The following is a 15,273-nucleotide window of genomic DNA, read 5'->3' as shown; positions in this document are numbered from 1 at the left end:
TCTTGAAAGGCAGTGATGCAAGCAGTGCTAGCTATTGGCACAAGATATAGCTGTTCTGGCATTTAATACAAATTAGCACACTTGTAATCTTTAAAAAGAAAAAAACAAAACAAAACCTTAGCTTTAGATAGTGTTTAATCTGTGAGTTCCATCTTTTTTAAGTAAGTGTCTATCTATGATTGTAGAGAGGTTTGACAATATGGTATTTATACATGTTTGTCTCAATGACACATAAACAGAATATTGTAGCTGTTAGATCTATTTAGTCAAGTTAAGAAGATATTTTACATTCCTTTGCATCCTCCTCAGTGCTTTGTTTATACCAAGCTTTCAAAACACATAATACTTATAATTAATGAGGAGGAAAAGCAAATTCTTTGAGAATTTATTTGCAATAGTATTGTTATTTTCATTCTTTAATTCTTGGGTATTAGAGACTGAAAATTATGCAGTAGACATTAATGGAGTACCTTTTATTTGTTAGACACTGCTGAAAGCAAAGAAGCGTAAGGCAGAGTCATTTTTGAGTGGACTATACTTAGGATTTATGGAGAATAGCCAGTACATAGATTGGACAATCAGAAGTTAGATAGCAACTCCTGATACCATGTAAGCAGCAATTCTATTGAAATGACAGAGATTTTGCTACAGTATATTTAATAATTTTGGAATATTACATTATGCAACTTGGAATATCTTAAAAAATGTTATGTGAATCTTTTTATTCTAGGTTTGGGGGTTGGTTCTGGTGTCTGAAGAAAAGCGACTCATCACCGGGGCTTCAGACAGTGAACTGAGGGCTTGGGACATAACCTATCTGCAAGAGGTAATTACTTTTTTCAGATCATGGATAATGTCATGTTGTAGCAGTTTCATAGGCTCATTGAATTTAGAATCAGATGTAATTATTGAATATTTCACATAGTTCTAGAAGGAATTCTATCACAGTTGATAATCTGCAACTTCTAAACAAAGATTTTTCTTCATCGAATGGTCATTCCCTTGTTTATTTGAGCTGAGGAAAAGAATACATTTAGGCTGATAGCTTCTGGTGCTGATGTTTAGTTTTTGGAGGGTTTTTTTTTTGTGGTACTGGGGCTTCTGGAACTCAGGGCCCTCACCCTGAGCCCCTCCACCAGCCATATTTTTATGAAGGGCTTTTCAAGATGGGGTCTTGTGAACTATTTACCTGTGATCCTCCTGATCTCTGCCTCCTAAGTACCTAGGATTACAGGCGTGACCCACTGGCACCTGGTCTAGTTTTTAGAATTCTGAGACTGATACTTTTGGGCCTTTGAGTATTATGGATGGATTTCAGAGTATCTGTGAATGTTTTCTTTCAGACAAAAATCTATGTAGAATTCATGTACATTTATAAATATGTATATTCCAAGAAGAAATCACTATTTCTCCAAAAACCCCGTGTGAGGAAAAAGAAGTTTACAAACCCCAGGCTTAGCTGGAGTTCAATATATAGTGTTGGATTCAGTAGCCATTTTGATAGGTTCTACTACCTTAATAGTGTAGGGTTTATCTTTTTGTATTTAAAGAGAAAATGTAACCTGTCTTGCAATGCCCTTTCAGTTTCTAATGCCAATATGAATCTTTCCCTTTAGAACATGGTAGATTTTTCATCTAAAAACAGAATAATTTAAAGTTAGTAGAGTGGGTCATTACTTTTTGCACTGTTATTTACTCAACAGTAGTCCTTATGCTATAAAAAATCACTGGAGATAATATGAATGAATGTTTTGTTATATGTGACTGTATCATAAGTTTTTAATAAATTCTGATATCTGCCCTGTCATTGAAGAGGTTTGATCTGAAAGATCTCTAGACTATTAGTAGCATAGGAAAGGTTTCTAAGTCATTAGGCTTAAAAGTGACCTTCTAGAACACATTATTTCAGCTTACATTTTCCCATTTTTATAAAACAGATCGAAGACCCAGAAGAGCCAGAGCCCAAGAAAATCAAAGAGTCTTCTCCTGGAATGCAGGACACACCTGAAGCAGAGGATGGTGCCCTTGAGATGGATGAAGCTCCCAAGGATGTAATTCATTTTTGTTTCTTATCTTCAGTTGCATAGTGGGAAAAGTGAGAGCTGCACATGTTCACACTTGTACTTCTTGTCATTATTTGGGAATGTTTTCGTCACCTCATACCTTGTTAGAGGTCCAGCAGAATTTATACTTAACATTCATTTTTCTTACTTCCTCTGTAGCGTATCCTTTCGTGCAGAAAAGCTGGCTCTGTGATGCGAGAAGGAAGGGACAGAGTTGTGAGCCTTGCAGTCGACAAGACAGGCAGGACTCTTGCTTGCCATGTGAGTATCAGGCTTAGGAGAAATTAGATTCTTCCTTCAGGTGCTCATTCTTTCATCTTTGTTCTCTAGCTTATATTAACATAACAACAATTTTATTATTCTTAGTAGCGACCGTTTATTAAATGCTGCTTTTCCCAGCAGTGTGTAAGTGCATACTTCTTAGTCTTCATACAAGTGACAACAAATGCAGAGAGATTAAGTTGTTCAGCATAATACAGCAGTAAGAAAAGACAAATCACTGTGTTGCTGTTGCTAAATTACATTAGCCTTTTGCCTTTCTAGGGAACTGACTCTGTGCTAGAAGTCTTTTGTATCCTTTCCAAAGAGGAAGTTCAGAAGAAAATGGATAAGAAGCTGAAGAAAGCTAGAAAGAAAGCAAAGTATGTTTTCTTAATACTTATTAATAATGAGGTGTCCTGGGCAGGCCTTTGATTACTGAGAAAACCTGTGAGTTTTTTTTATAGGTAATACTTCCTCTGTTATCATTTACTGTTAAAAGCTGGGGAAGAATTCCTACGGTTCAAGTTTGGAATTTTTGTTCTTTAGAACATCTTGAATTCAGAACCATACAGAACTAGAAAGACTTTAGATTTTTAAAAGGGTTTGTAAGTTTTTCAACTCTTAAGAAGCTAGCAGTGCGCTTTTAATGGGGGCAGCCTATATGGAAGGTAGCTGCTTTGCATAATTCTAACCTGGAAGAAAGACTGGTTGGGTGTTTATGGCAATGTAACCTTGAAGTGGGTCATTATAACTATGGAAAGTCATTTCTTAATGATTAAAATTAGTCAAGTCAGAAAGAGATTGAAAAGTCATCTGACTTAGCACATCTTCTGAGACCTATTCTAGCTTATTTGACATGGATGGATTGTCAAGTGCCAGTTAATGTGCTTTTAGGAAGTCCTAAAGGTAGAAAAGTTTATTAGAAACATTTCAGTGGAATAATATGAATTACAAAGACTTATCTCAGGAAATTTTATAGGCTGTTGCATTCAGAGACCATCGTTGGAGGGTACATTGATTAATTCTCAGTGTAATCCTTTGTGGTTAGGTTATTACCCAGAATCACTGATTTCAGACTCAAGTAGAGCAAAGCTGCTTCTAGAAAAGTGATAGCTTGATACTATCTAGCTATTTTTTTCCCCCTCTCTAGATTAAATTCTTGCCAAGGGGATGATGAGGAGGAAGACCTTGAAGTCAATGTTGAAATGACTCTTAAAGATGAAATTCAACGGGTGACTAATATCAAAACTTCTTCCAAAATCAAGTGAGTAAAAATGTATATGAAGTTGTTATACAGTGGTAAGATTTAACTGGATGTAGAGGCTCACACCTATAATTCCAGCTAATTGTGAGGCAGAGATTGGGAGGATCATGGTTTGAGGTAAGCCTGGGCAATAAAGTTAGGAGATCCTACTCAGTGAACAAGCCAACTGTGGTGGTATGCACCTCTGGTCCCAGGTATCCATGGGAGGTATAGGTAGAAGGATCACAGCCCATGTTCTGGGTGAAAAGCACAAGACTCTATCTAAAAAATAACTAAAACAAAATGGGCTGAAAGTGTGGCTCAAGTGGCAGAACAGTTGTCTAGCAAATGTGAGGCCCTGAGTTCAAACCCCAGTACCACCACCAAAAAAAAAAGAAAGAAAATGAGCTATAAAGAATTATTGTCTTTTTCATGCTATTTGCAAGTTGTCTGCATGCGTTATATTTAAAGATAACTATCATGAGATACCTGTCTCACACTCTGCTTCTGTTGACCTTGCCTGGGTCCACTTACTCATCTTGTTTTAGGGATATTATAATAATCTTTCTTTTCAGCTACTCATTAACTGTTCTTTCTTACTGCCAATTTAAGAAAATGTATATCACGCATTCAGAAAGGCTTTAAAGTCACTTATAAAAAAATATACACACAAGCTAGGCCTGGTGGCTCATAATTGTAATCCCATCTATTCTAGGGCTGGAGATTGGGAGGGTAGCTGTTTGGGGCCAGCCCTGACAAATAAGTAAGTGAGATTCCCCCTCTCCTCCAATCTCCACAAAAACAGCTGGGTGTGGTGGTGCAGACCTGTTATCCCAGCTACCCAAGAAGTATAAGTAGAATAATTGTGGTCTAGGTTCAGGCAAAAGTTTAAGACCTTGTCTCAAAAATCACCAAAGCTAAAAGGACTGGGCATGGGCTCAAGTGGTAGAGCACCTGCTTAGCAAGTACAGCATCCTGTGTTCAAACCCAGGTACTGCCAAAAAAGAAAAAATATACACATGGAAATAACTCAAAATTGAGATATGATCCTTTTTTTTTTAACTTAAAGGCCTACACTTGACTACTGCTCAATATTCAGAGTATTCTTGTTTGTAAAAATCTATAAAATTATTCAATCTTCACCCAGATCGAGGATATTGCAAAGCCTTTCCTCTAGGAAAAAGTTGACTCTGCTAAGTCAATCACTACAACTTTTCTGATTATTTTCCCATGCAGATCCTTTGACTTGATTCATTTGCCTCAAGGTGAGTTAAAGGCTGTCTTCCTGTTGCAAAACAACCTGGTGGAGCTGTATTCGCTGAATGTGTCCTTGCCTGCTCCTCAGCCTGTCAGGACCAGCAGAATCACCATTGGGGGTCATCGCAGCGACGTGCGCACGTTGTCATTCAGCTCAGACAATATTGCTGTGCTTTCCGCAGCAGCTGATTCTATCAAGATCTGGAACAGGTTTGTGAAGTGGTGTTTCCTGTAGCTTTATCCATTAGAATTTCCTTCCTTGTGAATTATTTTTTGGTTCTCTTGGTGGTTGGTTGTTAGCTTCTTAAAGCTGTAAATATAAGTCTTTCAAAATACACATTTGGTGCATTTTGGCCATTGACCTAGGAGCTTTAGTAGAAAAAGTTGCCCTTTAAAATTTGGTATAAAACAAAACAAAAATAGCAAGCTTATTCCCTGACTGAAGTTCATAGCTGCACTTGTCTGGAGGAAAACACAAACATACTGACTACATTGTAAATTTCAGGTCTTGTTTTTTTTTTTAATTTTGCAATACTGATATTTGAACTCAGGGCCTTGTGTTTGCTAGCCAGATGCTCTACCACTTGAGCTATACCTCTAGCCTTTAAATTCAGGTAGTCTGTTAGTGCCTTTCGGAAATTGTACTGTAATTTCTCTTCTTTTTTATTTTCCCCAGTGTGTGTGTCACAGCGTCCCTTCTCCCAAACTGATGATCTTCATTCCTAGCTCACCGAAAAATGATATTATCCAGAATATTTTATATGCTCTCATTATGGCTGCCAATTTAGCTGTGTCTTTCCTTGTTGCTGTGTTGGTGCTCCTGGCCAAAGCTGATCAGAGCCTGTATCCCAGGTCTTTTCTCCTCTCCCCTTCTAGCAGTTTTCCTGTATCCTGCACCATGGGTTTTTTCATCAGCATGGGGATGTACTGTAAGAAATAATCCTCTTCACTCCTATCACTAGTTACTGGCCTATTCTGATTGCTTTTCTTCATTTGCTCTTCATGTGTATCCCTTGAGATTTTATCCAAAACAGTATTTTGGTGAAAAACCATTTCACCAAAACAGCTCTTGTCATCTTATCACTGCTCATATTTCTAAATCCAGTGACGTACAAGCTTCAATGAGTGCTGTCTTTGAATCTATAACACTTTCTGACTTTATTTCCCCTTTCCTTCTTGGTTGTTTCTTCTCAGACCTTGCTGAATCCTTATCTTAATGACCTATGGCATTATTAGAGTTCTTCAGGCAGACTCTTTGGATCGTTTCTCTACCTAGACTCATTTTACGTGATGTCTAGTTATATCATTTTCTGGTGACTCATAAATACCTAGTTTTAGCCTCTACTGAATATCAGACTTAAATATCCAAATTATTGGTTTGTGTTTGTATTACCACTCAGTTAATGTGTAATTAGGCATCTAAAATTTTGTTTGTTCCAAACCAAAGTTACAATCTTCATTTCTCCAAAATTCTCCCCACCTGTACTTCCTACAGACTTCTCTCATTTGCTCTACCCCCATACTTTATACTCATTATTTATTCAATCAAATCCTATCAGATGAACCTTCAGAACATCCCAAGTCCAAGCCTATCACCATCTGTGCTTCTAGCACTCCAACCCAAACCACCCTCATCTCTTACCTGGATTATTGTTATAATCACCCCTGCTCTCCTACTTCCTTGCTTGCTCCTCTGCAGTGTATTCTCAACACAGCACCCAGTGTAATCATTTTATGTCAGAAGTCAGATCACTTCAATAGTTCTGTTTCACTCTAACTAAAGACGAAGTCCCAACAGACCTTATCTCTTACTGTGCTCCTCAGCCCCACTGGCCTTCTTGTTATCCCTTAACCACAACAGAAATGTGCCTGCCTCCTGGTGGTTCTTCCTGCCTGGAACCATCTTTCCCCATTTATCTGTAGGCTTTCTTCTTGTCTTATGAAATGACAGTGCTGTTATCCTTTCCCTATCCCTTGCCCTCTTCTTCCCCTTGACCCAGATTCTGTTTTTCCATAGCACCTACTATCATCTAATATGTCATATATTTACGTATTTATCATTACCAAAGAATGATTTATGATTATCAAGAAGGATTCATAAAAGAAAGATTTGTGTCATTAGGAACCTCTGCTATTTTATCTACTGCTCTCCATCACCTAGCACAGTACCTGCTGTGTACTGGGCATTTAGTAAATGTTAATTTAGTGAAGCATTTGATGTATATGTCATGTGTCACTTAACGAAGAGGATACATTCTGAAAAATTCCCAGTTAGGTAATTTCATCATTTTGTAAACACCATAGATGCTCTTACATAAACCTAGATGATGTAGATCAGTCACTTGACATGGCCTGTGAATGCAGTCTGGATGCTGCTGCCAGTGTAACATAGCATACTGATTTATAGTACAACTAGAAATATAAAATAACCATAAAAGCATAGAATAGTAAATACATAAATCAGTAACATAGTTGTTAGTTCTTACCATTACCAACTATTATGCACTGTACCTAATTGTAGGTGCTGTACTTTTGTATGACTGGCAGCACCGTATGTTTGTGTACACCAGCATCACTACAAATGTGAGTATAATGCAGTGTACTACAGTGTTACAGTGTCACTAGGGAATTTTCAACTCTATTATAATTTTATAGGACTATCATAGATGTGGCTTGTTATTTATCAAAATGTCATACAGCCCATGACTGGATTTGTTGGATGAATGTTTATGGTCCTATGAAATGAACTTTACTTGTAGGGACATCTCTTATTCTGCTTTTGCGTGACCTCTGTTCTGTGGAGGCCTCTACAAAGAAAAAAAAATGTGGTGCTGTTTAATACTCTCTTCCTTGACTATAGGTGGGTCTGAGGCAAGAGTTATTGAGACTTTTGTCTTCTTTCATGTTGATGTCTATATGTGTGTGTCAAAATGTACATGCTGATGTAGAAGCAGATTCCCTTAACGCATGAGTTCTTTATTCCCTCTTTCTCATAGGTCTACACTGCAGTGCATTCGCACAATGACCTGTGAATATGCACTTTGCTCGTTCTTTGTTCCTGGTGATAGGCAAGTGGTCATAGGAACAAAGGTAAGCTGAGACTTTTTGGATATCTGGAACTTTTCTACTCGATATCTGAAAAGTGTTTGGGAAATCTTGCTCTGTTTTTAACATATTAGAAACGGGTTAGAGCTAGGTAATATAGGAGGATGTTATCTCATTGCCCGCTTTTTGTGTTTGAGTTTTCTTACTTGTTAAGTAATATCAAACCATATGTCAAATTACAAAGAAGAAAATTAAATCGTCATGAGGTGACTGCTATTAACATATTGACGATCATACTTTCATGCATCTTCTTAAAACACATAATTGTCTTAATTGTTAAAAATACATGACCATTAATGATAAAATATACTAAGTATCTGGGATCATGTTTGGCACAGAGAAGCATTCAAATAAAGCCAAGCCAATCAACTCCTCATTCCTTGATGGTAATCAATTTGGGGACTACTGTGTGAGCATAGGCAGACACGGCTTTGGATTCAGAGTCTCATTACAAAAGGAATCATTTGGAGCAAGTTTCATCATTTCTTTTAGTGTCTCCTTATATGTATAACAGGATGATGACACTTGCATATCTACATTTGAATTCTGTCTCTGTCACTTAGCTGCTGTACAACTTTTAGGCATGTTACTTTAACCCTGTTCACCTTGGTCTTTCTCAGGTAAAATGATATTAATAGCACACTTCACAGGAAAGAAGTATGCAAAGCAATTAATACAGAGCCTGGGCCACAGCAAATAACTAATAAATAGTAGAGCTAGTAGCAGAAGTAGCAGTAGTGGTGAGGACAAAATGGAATAAGGCCTCTGGGGTTCCTTGTTTGTTTGCCTTTTGGGGGGGGCATTGTCTCACTGTATCTCCCATGCTGTCCTTGAACTCACTCACTGTGAGCTCAGGGTTGAACTTGTCATCCTCCTTCCTCAGCCTTCTGAGTGCTGGGAGTATAGGCATACACTACCATGCCTAGCTTGTGGGATATTTTGAAAAGTGCTTTATAGGTATTTGTTATCATTATACCCATGAACCTGTGTGATATGTGCTGCAGAATTTTATTAGAAAACCTGTGTATCACAATGGTTGTTTCTTGCACAGCAAAACACATAAAATATTAGAAGGATTTTAGGGTCAATGTCAAGGGCAGTAGTATTAGCATTTCAATTGAAAGTTTTCTCATTTTTCATTAATTCTTTCAACAAATATCCACCTCCTACTTGCTATTGTGAAAGCATTTTGTGAGTTGCTTTGAGGACTTCCTACATGACTAGCACACAATTACTGGCCTAGTCTGTGGTAGGCAGTTTATATATATATAGCTCATCTAATCTTCACAACATCTTAAAGGCATTATAAACTCCATTTTACAGATGGAAAAAACAGGTTCATGGAGGTAAATTCAACAGTGGTTAAAGAGCTGGAAAGAGGCAGACCTGGGACTTAAGTCTTCTAGCTTACATTCTTTCTACCACACTGCAAATGCTCATCGCATTGCTAGCTTTGTCTCTGTTATATGCTGACACTATGTTCCATACACAGACCTCTGACTAGGAATCATGGTCTGCCAGAATGATAGTTATGTATTTATTTATTTATTCATTTATGTAATTTTAGTTCATTGCCCTTTCTAGCATTGTAGGCAGAGCTCCATTTCTCTTTGTCAGTGCATTGTAGAGGAGCTAGATGAAGAAGCATTGATTAAGGCAATTGCTAAAGTGGGTAGTCCACTTAAAGGATTGATTAAACTTTAAAGGCTTTTGGTTTTTCACTTGTTGTAACTTGTCTGATTTGTCTATAGCCATGAAAATTTATTTCCTTTTGAAGTTGTGGAACTAAAGAAAGTGGCAGGAGTCCTACAAGGTTGGACTGTCCGTAGTTGTATATCACAACAGCTCTGCAGAGGTTAACTCAGAACCTCAGTAGAAATGAATGGCATTTATTCAGATGGGTAGTACAGATAGAATTCAGGTGGGATCCATTTCCTTAAGCAGTTGGTCACATTATTGCTGTTTGGTTATGAAATGTTTTCTAAACTCTATCGTCATGAATCATGGATGCTGTAGATGTGCTTATGAGAGCTGTGTTCATTTTATGTTTTCCTAGACAGGGAAACTGCAGCTTTATGACTTAGCCTCAGGAAATCTTCTGGAGACAATAGATGCCCATGTTGGAGCTTTGTGGTCTATGTCTCTCTCTCCAGATCAGGTAACTCGACTAGATTTTAAAGCCCTGGATTATAGTGCTCTGGCTGCATTTCCCAGTTCTTATATCAAGCTTAACTGCTGCCTGAGAAAGCTCTTTACATGTGTCTAATCTTTAGGCTTCATATGTGATGCCATCTCAAAAACCTGGTAATATGAATAGCCACCATGATATTAACTGGTTCAGCTGCTTTGGTCATCACCACTGTGGCTCAGATTACTTATCCTCGTAAGGATTTTTGTTTTTGTTTTTTAACCAGTGGTTTGTGATATTTACCAAAGGGAAATGTTTTCTTGAGAACTACTGCAGAGAGTAGAGTAGAATCTTCTGTTCCCCTTTTAGTTCAAACATGTACAATTACATAAAAAATTTTTTAGCAAATATGTCAGCCTTTACAAGTCAATAACTATATTCCCTTAGCAATGCTTCATCTTTTTTTTCTTTCGGCAGTACGGGATTTTGAACTCAGGGCCTCATGCTTACTAGGCACATGCTCTACCACTTGAGCCACTCTGACAGCCAAGTGGTTAATGTCATTTGGTATCAAAACAACTGAATTTAAAGTAGCAATTACTCTTTTACGATTGATTTTCTTGATCTTAGATGTTTTGCACAGGGGCATTGTGGGAATACTTTTATACCCTTCTAAAGTGAATACTCAAAGCAAACTTACCCATTCAATGTATCTTTGTTAAACTAGTTTTACTACTATATAGAAAATTCACTCATTTCTCTGCCTTCTTAGGTGAAACAAATTCCCATTATGGATTCTTCTTTCTGATGCTAACAAGGGTAACACTTGAACTTGCCTTAGTTATCTCTATTTGTGTTAGTCTGTTTTAGGAATTCTCAGGTGAGGTCTATAGCAACAGCCCCAAAAGAGCAGCCAGGGGCTTGAGGGAGCAATATTTTTTTTAATTCTTACCCTATGCCATGAAATAAAAATGGAATTTTAGATTTTTTTGATTCATGTGTGTTCTTAGCATAGTTTCTGTACTAAAATAGCCTAATTAAAATGCTGTTTACCTTTCAGCGTGGCTTTCTGACAGGTGGTGCAGATAAATCTGTCAAGTTCTGGGATTTTGAGTTGGTAAAAGATGAAAATAGTACTCAAAAGAGGTGAGTGGACATTTTTTGGAATGAAAATGGAGAACCATTGCTTTTGCATAAATCTCTTTTGTACTGCTGAGTTTGGAATTGTCTGCATTTGTGGAATACTCTTACATTAATTTTGGTCTGGGTGCTTTCTGTTTGCTAGACTCTCTGTGAAGCAAACCCGAACCTTACAGCTAGACGAAGATGTCCTGTGTGTCAGTTACTCTCCCAATCAAAAGCTGTTGGCCGTGTCATTGCTGGACTGTACCGTGAAGATTTTCTATGTTGACACTTTAAAGGTACAGTGGTTATGCGAGGCAATGTTTGCTTTCTTTCTGAGTGACCTTAAGAATCTGGATTGAGATTCTAAAGAAGTGGCTTTGACCATGCCCAGCAACATATATTTCTAAAAATTTCTGTGTGAATCAAAACACTATTAGTATTAGTGTACTAGGGAAGCTAAGAGTGTCAAAGGAGTTCTATGTTAATCAGTTTTGTTTAAAACTAGTTATGGTTCATATATTCAGAAGATCTTATGGACAGGAAATCCTGTCATAGCCAGTAGTTTTCAGAGCATTGCTAGGAGTAGTAGGTAGTGTTTTCACACTTGGCTGTACATCAGTATCATTTGAGTTGCTGTTAAAAATAAAGATTACTGGGCCCTATGCCTACATTGTCAGTAGGACTGGGTTTGGCCTAGGAATATTTCTGTGAACCAAGTATCCCAGAGTCTTTTCAGCTAAGCAATCCAGAGATGATCTCTGTGACATATTCTGACAGTGTCATATTCTGACAGGCATAGGCGTCTGGACCTTCATTGCCTTCACTCTGTTGAAGGATTCTTGGCAAGTATATGTAGGGTCTGCACAGCTCATGTTAGTGATCTCTGTAGGCTGCCTTCAGTGGCTTATCTTTGAAAATATAAAGCAATCCAGGAATGTGTTTAATATTGCAATTTAGATTTGTATTTTATATCTACATGGAATAAGTTATAGCTATATTTTATAGACAGACATGCATTATTTATATTCTTTTCTTTTAATGTGTAGTTTTTTCTCTCACTGTATGGACACAAACTGCCTGTTATATGCATGGACATCTCCTATGTAAGTAAAGTTTAAATAGCATCTCAGTACAAAGTTATGTTTTCTAAAGCAGATACTTCTCAATTCTTGGCTTGATGTCTTCACTTCAGAGTATGTTTATCATTCTGTTGCTATCTAACTTTCTCCAAAAAGTCCCAAATTAATGTATATTATAATCATATCTTACATATATTTATTTAATGTTTTCAGAATAATTTCACAAATATCTCAATTCTTATAATTCCCACTGTAGCTCTCCCAAGCACTTAATTGTTGTCTAAAGTTTAGTGACTGGTACAATACCTTAAAAATGAATGGCTTTAAAAAAAAGCATCCTCCCTTTTTTCTATAAGATAATATTGGTGAGAAGGAAGGAACCTAGCTTTATATTTGGAAACGTGGTATTTTGTATTATGTATACTTTCAGTCTTAGCCAGAATCATGTTTTCCAATATCTAATTTAGATTAGAGGAAGTAATGATAGGAAACATGACATACAAGGTTCTTTCCTAACTCATATTCTCTTGACTCTTTTACTCTCCCCACAATCCCATTCCAGAACTTAGAGATTCATTTTCTGTTTAACAGAGTAATAGGTTACCATACAGCAAGACATAATACTCTACTGTCATGAGAATACTGAACCATGTGCTTTCACTTACCAGCTTTTTGAGTAGCTTTGTAGATAAAAGAAATAGGTTCTCTAGATGAATTTAGTTATTTTGGTGGCTTTATTTTAATGTTTTGAAAGCAATGGGTTAAATGCTCTGGTTAGCTTTTAATTATCTAATTTAGAGAATTGGGAATTTAAGTATTAATAATATTCTGCTTCTCTTTTCATAGGATGGAGCACTAATAGCAACTGGCTCTGCTGATAGAAATGTGAAAATCTGGGGTTTGGACTTTGGGGACTGCCACAAGTCTCTCTTTGCACACGATGACAGGTGGGTATAGTCTTCTCAAAGGCTTTCCTTTGAGTCATGTATAAATACCATTTCCTTGAGCATCTGTGTCTATTATTTACTGTTCCCAGATAATGATAAATTAAAAGTTCCAAAAAATAGACACCCTAGAACTAGCAAGTCAAAAGCAATTTATTTAAGACTTTTTTTTAAACTTGGAATTTGATAACATTTGGGTACTTCTCTCACTTCTCAGCGTGATGTATCTTCAGTTTGTACCTAAGTCTCACCTCTTCTTCACTGCTGGGAAAGACCGTAAGATTAAGCAGTGGGATGCAGACAAATTTGAACACATACAAACGTTAGAGGTAAACTCTTGCCTGCTTTGCTTGCTGGGTACTTTCAGGACTACTTTTAACAGGTAGTAGTCTATGAGTAAGTTTTTCTTATTTGGGTCATTTTTGTTTTTTCTTTGCCCAGGGGCACCACCAGGAAGTATGGTGTTTGGCTGTCAGCCCTAATGGAGACTATGTTGTGTCATCGTCCCATGACAAATCTCTGAGACTTTGGGAGAGAACAAGGGAGCCTCTAATTCTTGAGGAAGAAAGGGAGATGGTAAGAATCTTAGGCTTGGTTTCAAATATTCTGGGGGGTAACTGGCAAGTGGTCCCAGCTGCAGTGTTCTGGCTAGCACAGCTTTATCTCCTTTAGTGCAAGTCCAGGCACCTCCAGGAAATGGTCCCAGAACCAGTGTCACCATGTCAGAAGCAAGGCAGACGAGGATGCCATTAGGGGATTATCTTTCAAAAGAAGCAGCTTCTCACTGCCTCATTTCACTTTATAGAGGAATGTTTTTGTTTTTCTCTCTCAAATTAACTTATGTCTATCTCATGGCAGCAAAGGGAAGCAGAATATGAGGAGAGTGTGGCCAAAGAAGACCAACCTGCAGTAAGTGAATCTTTTGGAATGTTGAAATTTACTCTAATTTCAAGAATTTTTAATTGAATTAGAATTGGCGCTAGATGCCAAAAGCCCCATCAGCTGATAAGGAGAAAGAATCTGTGTAGCACTTTATTCAACTATATATCCTAGTTTTGTGATTGGCCAAATTTGGTATTAAATAATTGTCATTATAGCATTTTTAAGTGAAGCTTTGGAGAATTTTTTAGTTCACTGTAAAAAAATAAAAAAAATCAAGAAAAGTTTGAGAAATTGGACTCTTTAAACATTTGCAAGGTGGTCTTTGATAACACATATAAAATACTTAGCATACTATTTGGCACTTGGTACTCAGTGCTGATAAATTTCATAAAATAATGCCTGTTCTTTTTGGATATACAATTTGTTGACTGATTCTTTAACTTCTGTCAATGATGTTGTTTAAGAATCTCTTTATTTCTGGCAGGTTCCAGGGGAGACTGAAGGTGGCAGTTACTTTACTGGGAAAAAAACTATTGAAACAGTCAAAGCAGTAAGTTGGTATATGATGTAGTATCTCATTCTTTAAAAGGATTCCATCTTTTTAGCAAAAATCTTATTCTGTATCAACCACATAGTTCTTTGTGGCAAAAATTGATGAACTTTAAGATGGAGATCATAGCCTCCATTTGCTTTGCTTGTAAACAAAGGCAGGAGTTGTCCTACATCTGCTCAGTGCATGGGGTTTTTTTTGGCAAGCAAAGCCTGATCTCCTTCTGAGAGTAGCATCTTGTAGGTGTTTGTGGGCACTGCCCTACTTGAGCTGTCCAGATAAGACTCATCTGACTCCATGACACTTAGTCTTTTGCCTAAAAATTAAAAAAGAAAGGGAAAAACCAAAGGCACCTTAAAATGAATGCTGCTTGGCACTCTACTGACACATCTTTATTAAACTGCCTCAGGCTGTTCATTTTAGTCAGGACTTCCAGTCTCAGTGTCTCGGTGTGATGGGATATATTTGGTGGTTTCTTTCTGTTTTCATTATCTGTGTAGGCTGAGAGGATCATGGAGGCCATTGAACTGTACCGAGAAGAAACTGCAAAAATGAAAGAACACAGAGCCATTTGTAAAGCTGCAGGGAAAGAGGTAGGATATCCATTATATACTGCCCAAACTCATGTGCTATAGA

At 37.3% G+C, this 15,273-nt stretch overlaps 2 protein-coding genes across 3 annotated transcripts in view; one reads left to right on the top strand and one right to left on the bottom strand.

Moving 5' to 3' along the window:
- Positions 1 to 15,273, top strand: part of Wdr3 (WD repeat domain 3) — a 31,121-nt gene that overhangs the window by 8,714 nt on the left and 7,134 nt on the right. For both annotated transcript variants that reach the window (XM_020162167.2, XM_074050661.1), the window contains exons 6-22: positions 731 to 826; positions 1,938 to 2,051; positions 2,223 to 2,324; positions 2,607 to 2,704; positions 3,475 to 3,588; positions 4,804 to 5,034; positions 7,821 to 7,914; positions 9,986 to 10,087; positions 11,118 to 11,203; positions 11,343 to 11,478; positions 12,229 to 12,285; positions 13,108 to 13,208; positions 13,423 to 13,534; positions 13,647 to 13,781; positions 14,064 to 14,114; positions 14,572 to 14,637; positions 15,138 to 15,230. In XM_020162167.2, the coding sequence (XP_020017756.1) occupies positions 731 to 826; positions 1,938 to 2,051; positions 2,223 to 2,324; positions 2,607 to 2,704; positions 3,475 to 3,588; positions 4,804 to 5,034; positions 7,821 to 7,914; positions 9,986 to 10,087; positions 11,118 to 11,203; positions 11,343 to 11,478; positions 12,229 to 12,285; positions 13,108 to 13,208; positions 13,423 to 13,534; positions 13,647 to 13,781; positions 14,064 to 14,114; positions 14,572 to 14,637; positions 15,138 to 15,230 (1,788 nt within the window). The remainder of the gene's footprint in view (positions 1 to 730; positions 827 to 1,937; positions 2,052 to 2,222; positions 2,325 to 2,606; positions 2,705 to 3,474; positions 3,589 to 4,803; positions 5,035 to 7,820; positions 7,915 to 9,985; positions 10,088 to 11,117; positions 11,204 to 11,342; positions 11,479 to 12,228; positions 12,286 to 13,107; positions 13,209 to 13,422; positions 13,535 to 13,646; positions 13,782 to 14,063; positions 14,115 to 14,571; positions 14,638 to 15,137; positions 15,231 to 15,273) is intronic.
- Spag17 (sperm associated antigen 17) overlaps positions 14,699 to 15,273 on the bottom strand; it is a 206,691-nt gene continuing 206,116 nt past the window's right edge. Inside the window, exon 49 of the mRNA XM_074050665.1 lies at positions 14,699 to 15,180. The gene's annotated coding sequence lies outside the window, so the exon portion shown is untranslated. The remainder of the gene's footprint in view (positions 15,181 to 15,273) is intronic.

Source organism: Castor canadensis, chromosome 12 (assembly GCF_047511655.1).
Source record: "Castor canadensis chromosome 12, mCasCan1.hap1v2, whole genome shotgun sequence".
Classification (NCBI taxonomy): Eukaryota; Metazoa; Chordata; class Mammalia; order Rodentia; family Castoridae; genus Castor; species Castor canadensis.
The sequence above is the reverse complement of the archived record's forward strand: the minus strand, read 5'-3'. Positions and strand labels throughout refer to the sequence as shown.